This window comes from Chroicocephalus ridibundus, chromosome 8, assembly GCF_963924245.1.
Source record: "Chroicocephalus ridibundus chromosome 8, bChrRid1.1, whole genome shotgun sequence".
Lineage (NCBI taxonomy): Eukaryota > Metazoa > Chordata > Aves > Charadriiformes > Laridae > Chroicocephalus > Chroicocephalus ridibundus.
In genome coordinates, this window is record NC_086291.1 from 49,816,565 (window position 1) to 49,831,079 (window position 14,515).

Consider the following 14,515-nt stretch of genomic DNA (forward strand, 5'->3'; position numbering starts at 1 on the left):
GAGGCCAGAGTCGTGGAAGGGTCTCCTGAGGCGGGAGACTCTCGGCAGTTTTTTATCCCAGGCTGGTCCCCAAGGATGCCCGTCGTTTACTCCCTTTTCTCCATTTTGTCCCTTTCCCTATAAACCACATCCAGCAGAGTCCAGGTAGCCCGGCTCCCACCATTCCTCCTGCAGTGAGGACGAGGTGGGTACACCCCGGGAACAGATCCTGGCTGCGAGAGGTCTGCCACAAGGACTGATTGTTGGTATAGGATTGCTTTTTTGTTGTTGTTTTTAATTCAAAAATTAAAAGTGTCAGGGTAGAGGGAAAATTGGCCCAGAAAGCAGCAGGAAAGACTTGTAGGGAAGAAGCATTAAGGCTCCCGGACTGCAAGGCTCTCCTATAATGCAGGGTCAGCTACAGAAAAAGGCTGTGGCAGAAGCAGCCAGCTTACACTCCTCCTGCCAGACACCTGCACAGAAACCAAAAGGAAGAAGGAGATGGCGGATCCCAAGGAAAGGAGCCATTACAGAGTCCAGGCTGGTGTTGCTGGCACACAGTCCCTCCCCATCCACCGCTAAGGCAACGTGGCAATGTCCAACCCTGCTGAACTTCAGCTCCTGCCCCAGAGCTCTGCTTCTGGGAAGCCAGTCACCTCTCCCACCTCACTGAAGGGCTGCACACCTTGCGTGAACGCTAGTTTGTATCTCAGACGGATGGGATCCTGTGAGAGAAAGGAACAGAGAGAGGAGCACGTCATGGTTGGCAGATTCCTGGGCCCCCTTCAGCCTCGCCCCTCACAGCCTTCCTGCAGTGAAACACCCTCTGAAAGGGAAAAGTAACACTTCAGGCATGCGAAGCTTTGCACAGAACAAGACCTAGGTCTTCCTAAAATATATATAAGGAGTGACTGGAACCCCCTGGGAGACCTGTGCAAGCAACCCAAGGGCATGACTGGCAATCCAGGTCTGGCCAACCTTCTCAGAGACAGAGGATTCCTTACAACAGTCATTGGTCTCATGATTATTCATCAGTGCAACAGAACTGACACCCATTGCTTGTGCCTTGGGTGGCCTCGTGTTCCATCAGTTGCAAGCATCTGCACAGTGTCTACCAGGAGCCACCTATGCAGGCAGACTGAAGTAGAACTGTGCAAGCCCCCGCAGCAACTGCCCATTTGATCCTTCAGGCTATATCTCTGAAAAGCTGTTTCAGTGGGAAAAATGTCTTCCCAGCACAGCCCAGACTGCTCTGTCTCTCTCCTGCATCTCCCCACCTTTCATACAAATACCTGACCCACTACAGTGACATTCAGAGCACTCCACCAGCAGACTCAATCACCGCACATACCTTGTGCGGATTGGCAAGGAGCAGGACCTGCGATACCACCGCAGGGGGGAGGAAAGGGCTGAAGGCAGGCAGCTGAGAACCGGATGCTGGCTGTAACTTTATTTTCATGGTCTGAAAGAGAAAACAAAAGGAACGCTTTTTGATCCACACTGAAAAAAGACTGGGAGTATTACGAAGCCACAGAGCTGGTTAAAGACACATCAGCCAGATTTTGTCATTTAATAAAAAGCATGCCTTTCCACAACCTGCATCTAAAGGCAGATATTCCTAAATAGATAATTCTATGCTGCACATATGCAGGCAGAACAAGTGCCTTACCCAGGAGGCTAAAGCAGCGTGTCTGGAGCCCTGCCTTCTTGTCTCAAGGCCAGGGATATACTCTGTAAATCAGGCACCAGGGCATCACCATACAAGTTCACCATTCAGAGAAAGGAGGCCATGCAATTTCCACTGAGCAAGGCAAATCCTAAGCAAGAAATGGCAAACCTTCTCCTCAGGACATTTCTGAGTAGTCCCACTCTCCGCTACTTGTCATAGGTTTCTCACCTTTGGAACTGCAGCCTGGAATGCTATGTCCTTAATTGGTTGAGCTGATGTGCTCAGCATGGAAAGAACCATCACCAGCACATCTGGTCGGCCAGGAGCAGGGTCTCTGGAGAAGTGGAGCATAGCCTTGAAACCATTCTTATCGTACACAGTAAGTGGACAGATACTGCCTGCCAGAGACAAAAGAAGAATCAGATACAAAGAATGGATTCCCCTCCCTTCTGAGGGCAGAACAGCAAAGACAGGATAAGGAACAGCTAAAAGGAAACATTCATGCAAACTTTTACTTCCTCCAACAAACCCACAGACCAAGCAGCATACAGCACCTGCCTGTGAGTTACATTTTGCCTCTAAGGCAAATAAAGGAATCTCAATGTCTAGAGATGGGGAGACTAGCAGCTCAGGTTTTAAGAGTCAGCTAGAGATGTCAGGTATGAATCCCATACAGATACGATGGGAAAAGTAAAACATAACTCTTCAGCACATACAAGAATTAGCTCTTATCACCATTGACTGGTAAATCCACACCTGGCTATCACCATCCAGCCCTTCCAAAATCTGGTAAATCCTTTACTTGAGAGATTGAAGTCAAGACAATCAGGTCAGAATGTCTTTGCACCCATCCTCTTCCAAAAGTAGCGATGGCCAAGGCTCCGCAGTCCTCTTAACAGGACATGCCCTGCTCAGAGACACTGGGGTACCACGCATGCAGGGAAACACTCCATCAAGTGGTTGCAGGGCCAGGCCATGCGGTGTTAAATCGAAAAGCAGAGGTGGAAAAAACAGCTCTGCTTTAGCAAGCGGGACAACTCCCACACATAATTATCTTTTAAGCCTCTGGAAAAGAACTGCTTGAAGCTTGATTAAAGGTGCTGAGACCATGATACAATCCCTAGTGCTTGCTCAAATTCTCAGAAACATCAAGTCCTTCATAGAACAGACATTAGTTTTCTCCAGCCAGCCCACACAGCATGAAGCTGCTTTGGCTTGCTCCTCTGCAAAAATCACAGAAGAGCTCTAGTAAGCCTCTAGTAAGCAGAGCTGGGGCACAGAAACCATTGCACTTACTTGGTGTGATTGAAATTAAAGGGACAAAAAGGTTTTCTAGAGAAGCATCATGAGAAGCTGGATGCAAAGAGGCAGCAGGCTTTAGCTCGTAGCCTAGGCTGGAGAATGAAGTATCTGCCATTGAGCTATTTGGAAGATCTGGAAAGGGCAATTTCATTGGTGATAAATCCCTGGAAAGAAAAGCATGTAGAAAGCTTATATTAACTGGAGAGATTACATGGTATATACCATCTCCTGTGTCCATTTTGTGTTCCCAATCTCTCATCACTTTTAGGTATACAGAAAGTACAAGCTTACACTCTGAGTTCTTGAGAAATTTGAAAACTGTCTCTATTTTATATGGAAGAAGCTGCTGTTTCAACACTGATTAAGGCAGACTGATTTCTGTTACTAATGCGAAACTGTTCAGGGGCTTTGGAAGTCTGCTCTCCCTATGCACAGACTCTCTGGAGATCTAGTCAGTGAGTTTAAAATATGTTCTAGCTCAAAGACAATGCAAGAAGCTGTGAATATCCAGTCAAATTTCTTGGCCCATATTATGTCAGACTGGATAAGCATCCACCCACTCTGTGGATGGTTAATTTGGTTCATGAACTATTGGGCTTACACTGAATGCCTGGAAACTACTTTGTCACAGACTGAAGAAAGCCGGGGAAAGTGTTTTTTGAGTCACGGGTTATTATAAAAAGACCTGACTGTAAGGTTTTTGTTCCTTTAGCTCAAGAACACCTTGTTACTAAGCCACGGGATTTGTCTCTCCAAGTTTCTGACCCTTGGAAGGTCCTAGCGTGCAATTACACAAAGTGCAATTAGTAGGTGCATAACTGCTGCTTAAGAGCCAATGCGCGGATGGATAGCTTGCCGTCACTAACCAGTTGTAGCTGAAAGGCTTTCCTAAACCTCACTGCTGTAAAACAGTATTCCTCATCTCCAAAGTCAGACTGTATTATGCAGAGTTTGCTTACAAGGATAACGTCTTGCTCCTGGATGGTGGAGAGAGCTGATCGCCCAGGCCCTGAAATTCATTCTTCTCTGAAGAGCTGTCTTCCCAGCTCTCCTGCAGTCCCAGCGTTTGAACAGCACTTACGATTTCACCATATCCATTGTGTACAGCAGTCTGAAAAATAAGGCACTTCTGGTTCATGCTATATAACATCAGCAAAAATGAGACCTGTTCCACTGAAAAGAATCACACTTTTTAACAACACTAATTAAAGTAGAAATAAATATGAGTAATCTGGTTGCAAACTGCAACTGAGAAATTCATTGCAGAGCAGGAGGATTCCAGTTTCCCGTCAGAACAGAGTGGCATTAAAAAAAGGCTGCCAGAGAAAGCTAAGAGATCAAGAATCCTGTCTGATTTTTGTCCTTCGTACTGTACGGACTAACACACCTGAGGATCACTCACCTCTGCTAAGCCAAAATCGGGTGGTGGTTTCTGTTCAACAGGAGAGTTGCTGAGACCTACGAAAGATGCCAGAATGCCACCGATCAATTACAGAAAACAAGAGTTTTCCATAGGTTCTTCCTTTGTTGTCTAACAGCTGTTTGACTACAGTCTAACACCATTAAAGAAACTACATTCTTCAAATCTTATGACACTGGCTGAAAGGGTCTGCTTTCTCTTAGGACCAACATTAAATTCAAGTTCTCCTATTTTTATTAAACACCACGAATCCTAGTAACAAGGGTAACACTGTACTGAACTGCACATACAAACCTAATGACTTGAACTCCTCATCGAGCAGACAGGTAGAGGTTGTGCTGCCGTGGCGGGAGGTGGTGGTTATGTCTGCAAATTGGTCTGTAGGGGACTGGGACGTCGCCTCCAGTTCAGAGAAGTCAATCAGTGTATAGCTCTTCATGCGTCTTGGGGCTGGCCGGCATGCTTTGGAGATAGCAGAAAGAGTTAAAGAGAAACCTCCTGAAAGGAACAGTGTATTTATGAGTACAGGCATGCTCAAAAGGACTCACAGGTGAAGAACTTGAGGAATATTTTCTATCAACCATATGTAAAAGAAAACGATGGTTACATAGTAGTTTTCCTGTATTATGTATTCTTCACATTTATTCTCCAAGAAGCGCTTCCCTTCCAAACTTCACTCATACATGACATGCAGGAGCAGAGCTGTCATGGAACGCTGCAGGATGCTCTTTACCTGGTGCATCAGCAGAGTTGGTGGCTGAACTTCCTCCACCACCATTTTCATGGCTTGCTACAACCTGCCTGTACTGTCCAAGCGCCTGTGTGAGCTTGTCATTGGCCTGCAGTATCTCAGCTGGAAAACAAGAGAAGAAACAAAACTATTAACGTTCTAACACGGTGGTCAGTTCCACAGCACTCTCCAAACTGCTCATAAGAAAGGTACTGTGCAGCTAAGGACTTGCCTGGAGCAAAGTCTAGTGGGGCAATCTGCCTTAAGATCCTGCCTACTTTTTCATTCCATTTTCTGAAGTGCAGCATTTTGCACATACATCTGCTGATTTCAGGCCTCTCTGTCATTTATCAAGATCACTTTGAAATCTGATCCTATCTCTAAGGTACTTACAGTTCCTGCCATCTCTTATGCACTTTGCTGTTCTCCACAAGTTTTATGAGTGTACTTGAGTCTATAATCCAGCACTCCCCAGCTGAAGAACCCTGGCTTTCATGGATATGAATGAAATGTTTGAGGCACAGGTGAGCTTTTACAGTTGCTGTTTAAGATGTCTTTTCAGCGAGGCATCACTTCAGTCAGGTTTTCAAGGCATATGGACACGACTGAAACACAATCTTGTGGGAAGGGCTAAATTTCACAACTGTGGAATTCAAAAATTCTGCTCATATGACCCTCCTCAATATGATACTTACAAAATTAAAAAAGTATTCTCCCTTCTGTGTTTATAGACAGGTCTGTAGAGAAAAGACCTCAAAAGCCTTCACTTCTGTGAACACCAGAACTCCTCAAACTCTGAAAACCACCTTGGCTGAAAGAAACAGGGTTCACTGTTTAATTTGGGGCTCCAAGTGAAAATTGATAGCTTCCTTGGAGAGGACTGAGGAGACTGCCAATTCCCATGGGCACGGTTTAGAGGTGAAAGTGGAAAGCTTTACCAGCAGGGTAGCATGTGCCTGAGCATTCCCCTGTGGGAATCAGTGGAAGGGAACACCCCACTTGTCAAAGGAAAGGTAGATAAACTTAACCCCCCAAAAAATCCAAGGACAGTCTTGGCTCTTACCTAGAGCCTCATCGTCATCAACTGTCTCACTGGCAAGGCGAAAGAGCAGCGGCCTGAGCTTCTCACAGCGTTGAAACAGAGTCTGTGGAAGGAAATGTTTCACGTCATTGTTCAGGAGGTCCCAGACACTTTCACACTTCTCCGTCCCTGTGACCACCTGTAAGTGATACTACCTCTAGAAGATGCACTTTCTGCCCAGGTCCAGACAAAGGGTATCAATGCTACAGGTTACTGCACTCTTAAAAACCCACGGTAGCCTGGAAGTACAGCCACCGGAAAAAGGAGGCTTTGCTGGTATCTCCTCAGCAGTTACATCCTCTCTATGCACACAGGTGTAGGATAGATCAGTGTAAAATTACTCAAAAGTATCCAGGAGTAAACTGATCGATCACAGTAATCAGAGGGAAGTATTAAAACCATTAGTTGCATCTACCCTCAGAAAATGCAAACCTGCTTATGACTCTCTTCTTGGAGTTTTAGGAAGTGAAGATGCATGGAGGCAGCCATTTTTTCAGTCTGAAAGTAGAGCCTCTTCCATCTGCAGCAGCAGCCCTTCCAAAGGACCTAACTCCAAACTCTGTCATCACACATAGCCACAGGAGAAGTTCTCACGTACAAAGTCTGGCAGGCATCCTAGTGGAGTTTCAGGTATTTGGAGGCCATAAAGCTATTCTGACAGCCCTATCAAACATTTCCTTAATTCACTGACAGTTAGGAGCAGCAGCAGCAGCAGATCAGGGAACTCTGGGTAGAAAAACGGGAATCACAGAAACCGTAGCACAAGCTGAAGAACCCACAGCTTTGAGCTTCTCTGGTCAGATCTCACCACACCCCGCCCAGGCTAAAGGGGATTCCTGTGTGTTACACCACTACTGGAGGAAGAACCATTTCCCCATAAGATACCAGAAGAAGAGCAGCTAAACTGGACAGAAACTCAAACAGGTACCGCAGGAGATGGTTCCATTCCAACTTCCCCCACGCTGACGGGAGGGGCTGTTATTTATCAAATACGTTAGAAGCTATTTCAGCCATGGTAATGCTCTTTCCCTGGCAGAAGCCGAGTGCACCGTGCTGCCCTTTGAAACCTGCTGCCGTGGGCCCTCCCAGCCATAGCCAGTCAAAAGAACCTCTTACGCAGGAAAAAGAGCATTTACCTGTAGGGTCTCGTGGTCAGATTTGGATAATTCTTGCCTCTTGTAGTTTTCCAGTAATTCATCCATATGTTTAACATTCTCAGAAACCTCAGTGATGGTATTCACTCTTCTGGACACCTTAGCTGACTTTTCTTGTTCCTTTGATGGAAAATTAAATAAAAGTAGATGATGATGGGGCTAATACAGCCAGTGCACATGCTCGGCTGGGTCACTCTGGATCACACTTGTTGGGGAGTTGCTTCCTATTAACGTCTTATTGCAGGTAGAGGAGGCTCAAGGACTCACCCCCCGGCAGCCCCAGGATCAGTGCTGCACCACACCTCCCTGTCAAGGGTGAAGATGGAAACCTCCTGCCCTTCTCGGGGCATCCTGGCCAGGGTGCTGGTGCATAAGAATTCATTTCATCACAGACACGACTAAGACTTCAAAATCAGAGTTGGGAGTTGGTGGCTTCTACCATATAGAAGGACACTCTCAAAATGACGGCAGGGATTTTGTTAAGATACACCTAATCTCCTATTTATGCAGAGAATTGGAGTGCCTTTTCAGATGGGAAATGAGAACAGACACACGCACACACACTGTGTGCAGAAAAGAAGCACTTCTGTACAGATGTGGCTTTTTCCCAACTGGGAACTGAGTTTCTTTTTGGAAATTTTCGATCACTAACGCAGTACTACTGCCAGGATTCCACTAGCGTGGAAGTGTCCTGCCACGCAGGCTCCTGGGTATAAATATTCCCTCCTCCTGGCAATGGCATATTTTAGGGGAAAAAAACCCAAACAATCCCACACTCTAAATTCAGAATAGCAAATACTGAAAATCGTCCCTCCGCTGGGGCAGCATTATGGAGATGAGGTATAGAGGACCCACTGTCAAAAACTGAATTGCCAGGTCCCTTCCCACCCTCCCTGGCTGCAAACACAGCTCCTGACCCAAGGAGCTGCCTACCTCTTTAATCATGCTCTTGATCAGACGGTTGGCAGCCTGCAGGTCTTCAGAGTGGTTGCTCTTTAAAAGCCTTGCTAAGAGCTGTGAGAGGGGAGAGCATTGGACAGCAGTGAGCAGCAGTCTCTGGGCCCTATACTACAGGCACACGTCACAGGAGGGCAGATATTGAGAGACGCCCGCTGTCGTAGTGGTTTCTATGAACCTGGAAATACGTGGGCTCACGTCCCATAATTTAATCCAGATTACACTGCTGCTTCGCACAGCTGCCTGCACACACTGTTTGGCAACAGGAACTCTCTGGCTCTGCAGAACTTCTGTAAGACCTGGGAAAACCCTCCCTCTGAAAGTTTAGTAGAAACTGATGTTTTTCTGTAAAAGAGTTTCAGTTTTTACTATGCAAAAATTTCTGACAAAGCATCAAAGAATTCTCTGAAGATATTCTGCCTGAAACAGCAAAAGCCTCCACAATATGACTGAGCCTGTTTTCTCATCAATACGAATCAGAAGGGGGATAGGCATGAAAACCGTAAGGTTTACCTTGGATTTCTCTTCATCTGTGTCAAAAATAGAATTCTGAGGTCTCGGGGAAGGGGGAGGTAAAATTTTGTCTTCTGGCACTTTGGGGTCTTCTTTTACAATCCCTGGAATGAGTAATAGTATTTGTTCAGTGATGCCTGAGCTGTTAAAACACCAATCCTCAACAGTACATTGCATTTTGCACCTAGTTCCTTCACTCCTCCCCAGAACTTTACAGGATGAGATGGGAAGCAAGGAGTTGCCTTAGCACACCCCGAGACAAAAGACTTCCTTTTTTCTCTTGAATTAAGCACAGGCCAAATGAGATTTTCAGAGCAGAAAATAAAATTTGGATGTGCTGAGCTCCCTCTGGGTGAATCGCTAAAATCCGCCCATAGCAAGAGCACCGGGAGCACACCAGTATTGACCTCCGGGCGCACAGGATTGCAACAACCAGTACAGCCGTAAAACGTAGAGCACAAAACACACACAACTGAATGCCAAAGGAGCCCTTAACGTGAGCAGTGATTTTATGGACGTCTCCCCTCGTGCCTCTCCGGCCAGCACTTGCAGCAGCAGCAGTCGACCGCACAGGCGTTGGATGGGCAGCGGAACCCGAGAGCTGCCCGTCAGGAGGGCACCCAGCACCCCTGCAGCCCTGCTCAGCACCCCAGCCCACGTCACGAAGGAAAGGCAGTGACGGTGAGAAAGGTTTCCACAGCAGGACTCAGGGGAAGGTTTGCAAAGCCTTGCTCAAAGATGCACAAAGCAAACCTGGGGGGGGGAAACTAAACAAATTCCCTCATTCCCCTGAACTTCCTCAAAGAGTTATGGCATTTTCTTTGTTAAGTTAAGAAGCTTATTACCTGGGATATCAAGATGGGATTAGAAAAATTTCTGGATGACAATACCAGCAATGATTATTAAATATGATGGAATGGATGAAAAGTCCAGCTCAGGATCTCTCTGAACCCATCCCTTATAATCCTGGGAGAGTACTCCAGAGCAAAGCTCACTCTGAGTTTGTCCTGTACCTCTTCCCTGCACCACAGTGGCGAGCACTGTGTGAATAGAGGCCACAAAGGCTAGCCTGATCTTTGACTCAGTAACACTGTTTAGTAAATCTCTTTTAAACAGTTACACGCATCCTTAAGTACCCAAACAGTCTTCTAAGCGTGGCCTTTGTCCTTTTATCCTGACACACAATATTTTATGAAAAAAGCTGAGTCACAAAGTGAAGAGGACAGATATCTGTGGTCTGAAACAATGTGACTTGAAGGCTAAAAAGGAAACTGAAATAACAGAACTAAACCTTGTTTCTTCAGCATCTGATAAGCATCCCGGATTTTAACTTCCTGAGGAAACCAGACTGTCCAACTGAATATTACTTCTGTGACTCTTGACTTGACTTTTTCTGAAGACCAGGTTCCATAGTACTGAAAAGAAAAGAAAACAAGAAAGTAAAGTGAGACAAAAAAGTTTACAACCAAAGAATTAGTGCCAGATATGGCATATGGGTCTAGCCCCAAGCTGTTTGTGTGCAGAGCCCAAGTAGCAAATGGATTCCTAACACTTTATTCACAGTGTTATCAACTGTATCTTGTGGTATAGGAAATAGTGTGTATAGCTGAGCATGTACAGCTGTGGCTGTAAATACAAGCAATGCTATTAAGCATATGATAATTACATAAATATTATAAGACAATCAAAATGAAACCATTTCAAAACTTCTCTGAAGTTGAATCTGAAACCAAAAGTAGGCTCTTTTATTTTAGTGAAAATAGTTCTGTGCTCTACTTTAAATACTTCCCTTAACTGCCTGCAATGCAAATAGCACCACTAGCCTGAACAAAATGAGAAATGAAAGTTGCCTTTTTTCAGCATCTGGATGTTTTCTCTGATTTCTCTCCTTATTGCCTACGAGCACTCACTTGAATGCATTAACAGGAAGAATGACAAAAGCCACACACAAACCTACAAAACACAAGGCATTTTAAATTCACTAAATGATAGCTGTTCTGTCAAAACAGCAGACAAAACTCTCTGTGGTGATATATTCTTTAAACTTTGTTGTTTCACTGAAATACCTTTATCATACCTGGGATTGAGAGAAGAGGTTCTCTTGTTCGGTTAAACGTTTCTCCGAAATCAGCTTTTTGCACCTCTGACATCGAGGTGATGTAATGGAAAATGAAGCCTGTACAAGTGGTAAATGTGCGCAGGACCCGCTAAAAAGGGGAATCGATTGCTGAGTTGCTGAGAAGGGTATTTAAGAAAGTCCCAGGCCTGCTATTTGATGTGGAGAGGAGTAAGGCATGAAGATCATGCAGTCCCTGATAAAACAGGTCTCCATTTTTCATCGTGAGAGGCACTGCCAGGGGACCTGCTCTGAACTGGCAGCTCACTTAGCTTCTCAAACTAAACTCCTCATTTCTGACGGCTGCTTCTCTTCTCAGGAGGCAGCGATTGCACTCAGAAGCAAAGTGCTCCACAGCAGGGAGCAGGAATGAATATACTGAATATATTGAATGAATATATTGCGAGCCAGGGAAGCAGAGCAGCAGGAAGGGACTCTGCAGCTTCCACGTTAGCTACAGCACAACCGAATGCACAAGCGCCAGGCGACGGTGGAGCAAGTGCTGCACAAGGACTGCACCAACGCTCCTCAAGTCCAGTCCCCCCCCTGCCAATACGTAAGCTGAACCTGCCCGTTGAACAGGGCCCAAAGCCAGGCTAACCTTTGGCAGGAGAAAGCAAGGAGGAGAGCACTTGGAGGACAAGTGTTTAAGGATACAGCATAAGAAAACATGGGAGAGGCTCTAGGCAGCTCCTGGCATCTCTGTCCTCTGTCACTTCCCCAACCAAAGTCCTGTAAACCATTGAGAGCCAAAAGGGCCACAGGAAGAATTTCAAGCTCCTTTAGAGTCCCTGACTATCCCAGCACAGTTACGAGAAACCACAAGGAAAAAGCTTTTCACAAAAGGAGCCCTTGGCTTGCATCTTTTATTGGGATTCACATTCAGGTCTTATGCTTGGGCACAGAACAAATTCTGCTCTACTTCTGTGTGTGATTAATTCTAAGTCTTCATATCTGGCGTGAAACAAACAGTGCATCCCACCTGCAATATCCAGCGTAACCACAACCACCTACCTTTGGGGAAAGCACTTTAATCAGCTCGTTCAGAAACCTGAATTTTGCTATTTCATGGTGAAATCTTTCACCGCAGTTATTCACACAGGTCTCTAGCACCTGCAGAAAACAAAACAGTACCAAACAGAAACTGTACACACAGGTCTTAGGGAATTTTAAAAAAAATTTCCAGTATAATACTAAATCTAAGAACTTGCTGGCACTGCATTCACAAACACCAGATACTGAGAAAGTTTTACAGCAAGAACATGTAATTTTCCTTCATCCAACCTTCTTAAGCAGCAGGTTTAAGACCATCTGCTTTGTTCTACCCATCACTAATAACTTTTGGGCCCCTGGTCCTGTGGTGGGACCATGGGTCAAACAGCAAGAGCTGCAGTCCACTGAAACACCTCAGCAGAGCGACACGGGAAGGAACAACAGCAGTTACTCCCTCCGTTATACCCTGGTTTCTGTGTTTCTTGTGCAATGGAAAGTTAAAAGGGAGAGACATCTAAGAGAAAAAGAAGAGACAGCTGTTCTCTCTACCCCCCAAACTCTGTTTCCAAGTTCCTGCTGCCTCTCTTTGCATGCGGATGAAAGCACTTACTGTGAGAGCATGGAGAGCTTCCATCTCCTGAGGTGACTGTATTTTATGTGCCAGCAGTCTCGGTGCAAGCGATGGGCTGGGGAGTAGCAGAAGCAAGTCAGACAATGCACAAGTTCCCAAGAAAAAAAAAAAAAGAAGCTGCTGATTTTGCCCTGCAGAGAAGAGCAACTGCCGGATTCACAACCTGCTGCGTGACAGAGACCCTTCCTCTGGCAGAGTGCCGGCCTAGGGCACGCTCACACGCACAAGGGGCGAGAGATGAATTGAAGCAGCTTGTGTGACCCCAGTGCTGATCTCCAGCCGTGTCCAGAGGCTGTCCTCTGGGAGGGAGCCTGCTGGGAGAGGCTGCGGGTTCTCCCTGGCCAAGGGCCATGAGAGCTGGCTCTCTGCAGTCGCAGGAGCTCTGATGCACAGCCCGAGACAGCCTGCTGACTGATCCTGTGCGCACACGCTGCTGTGGGAGACAGTGCCAGGCTACGCGGCTCTAAATGCACAGGGGTCTGCCCTAAAGAAAGAAATGATCACTAAGCTTTGACAGGTCATGTGCTTAATTAGTTCCTGCTCCTTCCCACAGAGCTGAGACTGTCAGCTGGATGGTAGGAAAGTCCCAGCAGAGATCTCTCATCTCTCTGAAAGGAAAAGCCAAGGCTGAGCTTGCTCAGGGCTTCCCTGCAGAACCCCACAGCGGGTATCCATGGCCAGTCTCCCAAGTGGTGAGGGCACAGCAGGCAGGACCTGCTGCCTCGTGGGTTCCAGCAATGGATGTCAGAGCCCATTCCTAGGCATCAACCTCCACCACGTTCGCATACACCTCTTTGCAACTTATTTGCACTCTCAGGAGCAGCAGAGCCCAGCGAGCACTCTGTGCTGTCTCTCCAGGCTCCCCACACCGTGGCTTACAGGTCCCATTCCCCGCCACAGCCATAAGAGAAGCTCAGAGCCAGACACCCAGCACAGAGCGAACACAAAGAGCTGTCTGTCTGCCTTACCCTTCTGTGTCGGCGTTCACCTGGTCACAGAAACGCTGGATGCATTCCCAGTTTTCCTCGGGGATACTTGGGTCAGTGGCCTTATCTTACACAGGGCGGGGGGAAAAAGAAAGAAAGAAAGAAAAAACAACCTCAGTGCAAGAGGCGTGCAAGTGAGCAGCACAAGGCAGGAAGCAGCTCAGACCTCGCTCTGCTACCAGCTGCTTTAGGACTTTTTGTAAAAAAGGCAGAAATGGAAGACGCAGGAGGAGCAGGAAACAGCTGTTACTAAAATCTGCCTAAAAACACAGTCCTGAGAGAGTCAAAGTCAGGCATAAACTGAGGTGTTGAAAGCAGCAACAGCACCATGTTGCTTTTAGCACAGAGCATAAGAAACTGTTGAAAAGCATTTACAGGCAGCTCTCCCAGGACCGGACTGCAACCCTTGCCGTGCTGGAACACAGGCACCGTTTAGCCTTTTGCAACAGGGCTGCGTGAGTGCCCATCCCAAAGCTCTGCCCGCACGGCTGAATCGAGCAAAAGTCTTTTTTGGCTCTATTTACTGCCCACTCCAGCTCACAAACAGCACTGGCAGGACTGGAGCCGAGGATGGACGACGGGGAGCAGGAGAGATGCAGCAGGTTAAGACAGCACCCATGAACGTGACCCTGAAGGCGCTCCGTGGAGGAGATGGACCCTTCCCTACGGAGCTGAAGCTGCTCCGCTGCCCACCCAGTGGGGGCTGGGGGTCGAGGATGGCTTTGCCGCTGGCTCCGGCACTGCTGGAAGCGGCGCAGGAGCCAGCAGCGAAGCCATCCCCGACCCGCAGCCCCCAGCCCCACTCACTGAGCCACCGCTCCAGCTCCCCGGTGCTGGCCATGGACTCTTGCTCCGCTCCACCCCGCCACGAGCAGGAAGAAGATCCACCCGCCGTTGCTCCTTGCGTGCTCCTGCTTGCCCCCCGTGGGCTTCCCACGCGAGTTTTCGTGGCGTGGAAGCGTAACACTGTGGGCGTGGGCTGGT

General features: G+C 47.2%; 1 protein-coding gene across 3 annotated transcripts; it reads right to left on the reverse strand.

The window, feature by feature from the left end:
• Positions 1 to 6: 6 nt before the first annotated feature.
• On the reverse strand, positions 7 to 14,473 carry GGA2 (golgi associated, gamma adaptin ear containing, ARF binding protein 2). 3 transcript variants are annotated; one of them, XM_063344982.1, is made up of 17 exons: positions 14,339 to 14,473; positions 13,514 to 13,598; positions 12,525 to 12,600; positions 11,936 to 12,034; positions 10,097 to 10,220; positions 8,806 to 8,909; positions 8,269 to 8,349; positions 7,318 to 7,455; positions 6,164 to 6,245; positions 5,104 to 5,223; positions 4,665 to 4,832; positions 4,353 to 4,408; positions 3,910 to 4,061; positions 2,945 to 3,114; positions 1,877 to 2,046; positions 1,331 to 1,441; positions 7 to 704 (listed from the first exon to the last, which is right to left on the reverse strand). In XM_063344982.1, exons 1-17 carry the CDS (start codon positions 14,370 to 14,372, stop codon positions 594 to 596), a joined length of 1,881 nt encoding a protein of 626 aa, XP_063201052.1. In that variant the 5' UTR covers positions 14,373 to 14,473; the 3' UTR covers positions 7 to 593. The 3 variants fall into 3 exon arrangements, with proteins under 3 accessions (XP_063201052.1, XP_063201054.1, XP_063201055.1); XM_063344984.1 differs by lacking the exon at positions 13,514 to 13,598 and having other exon boundaries at positions 14,339 to 14,417; XM_063344985.1 differs by lacking the exons at positions 13,514 to 13,598; positions 14,339 to 14,473 and adding an exon at positions 12,709 to 13,400.
• Positions 14,474 to 14,515: the final 42 nt, after the last annotated feature.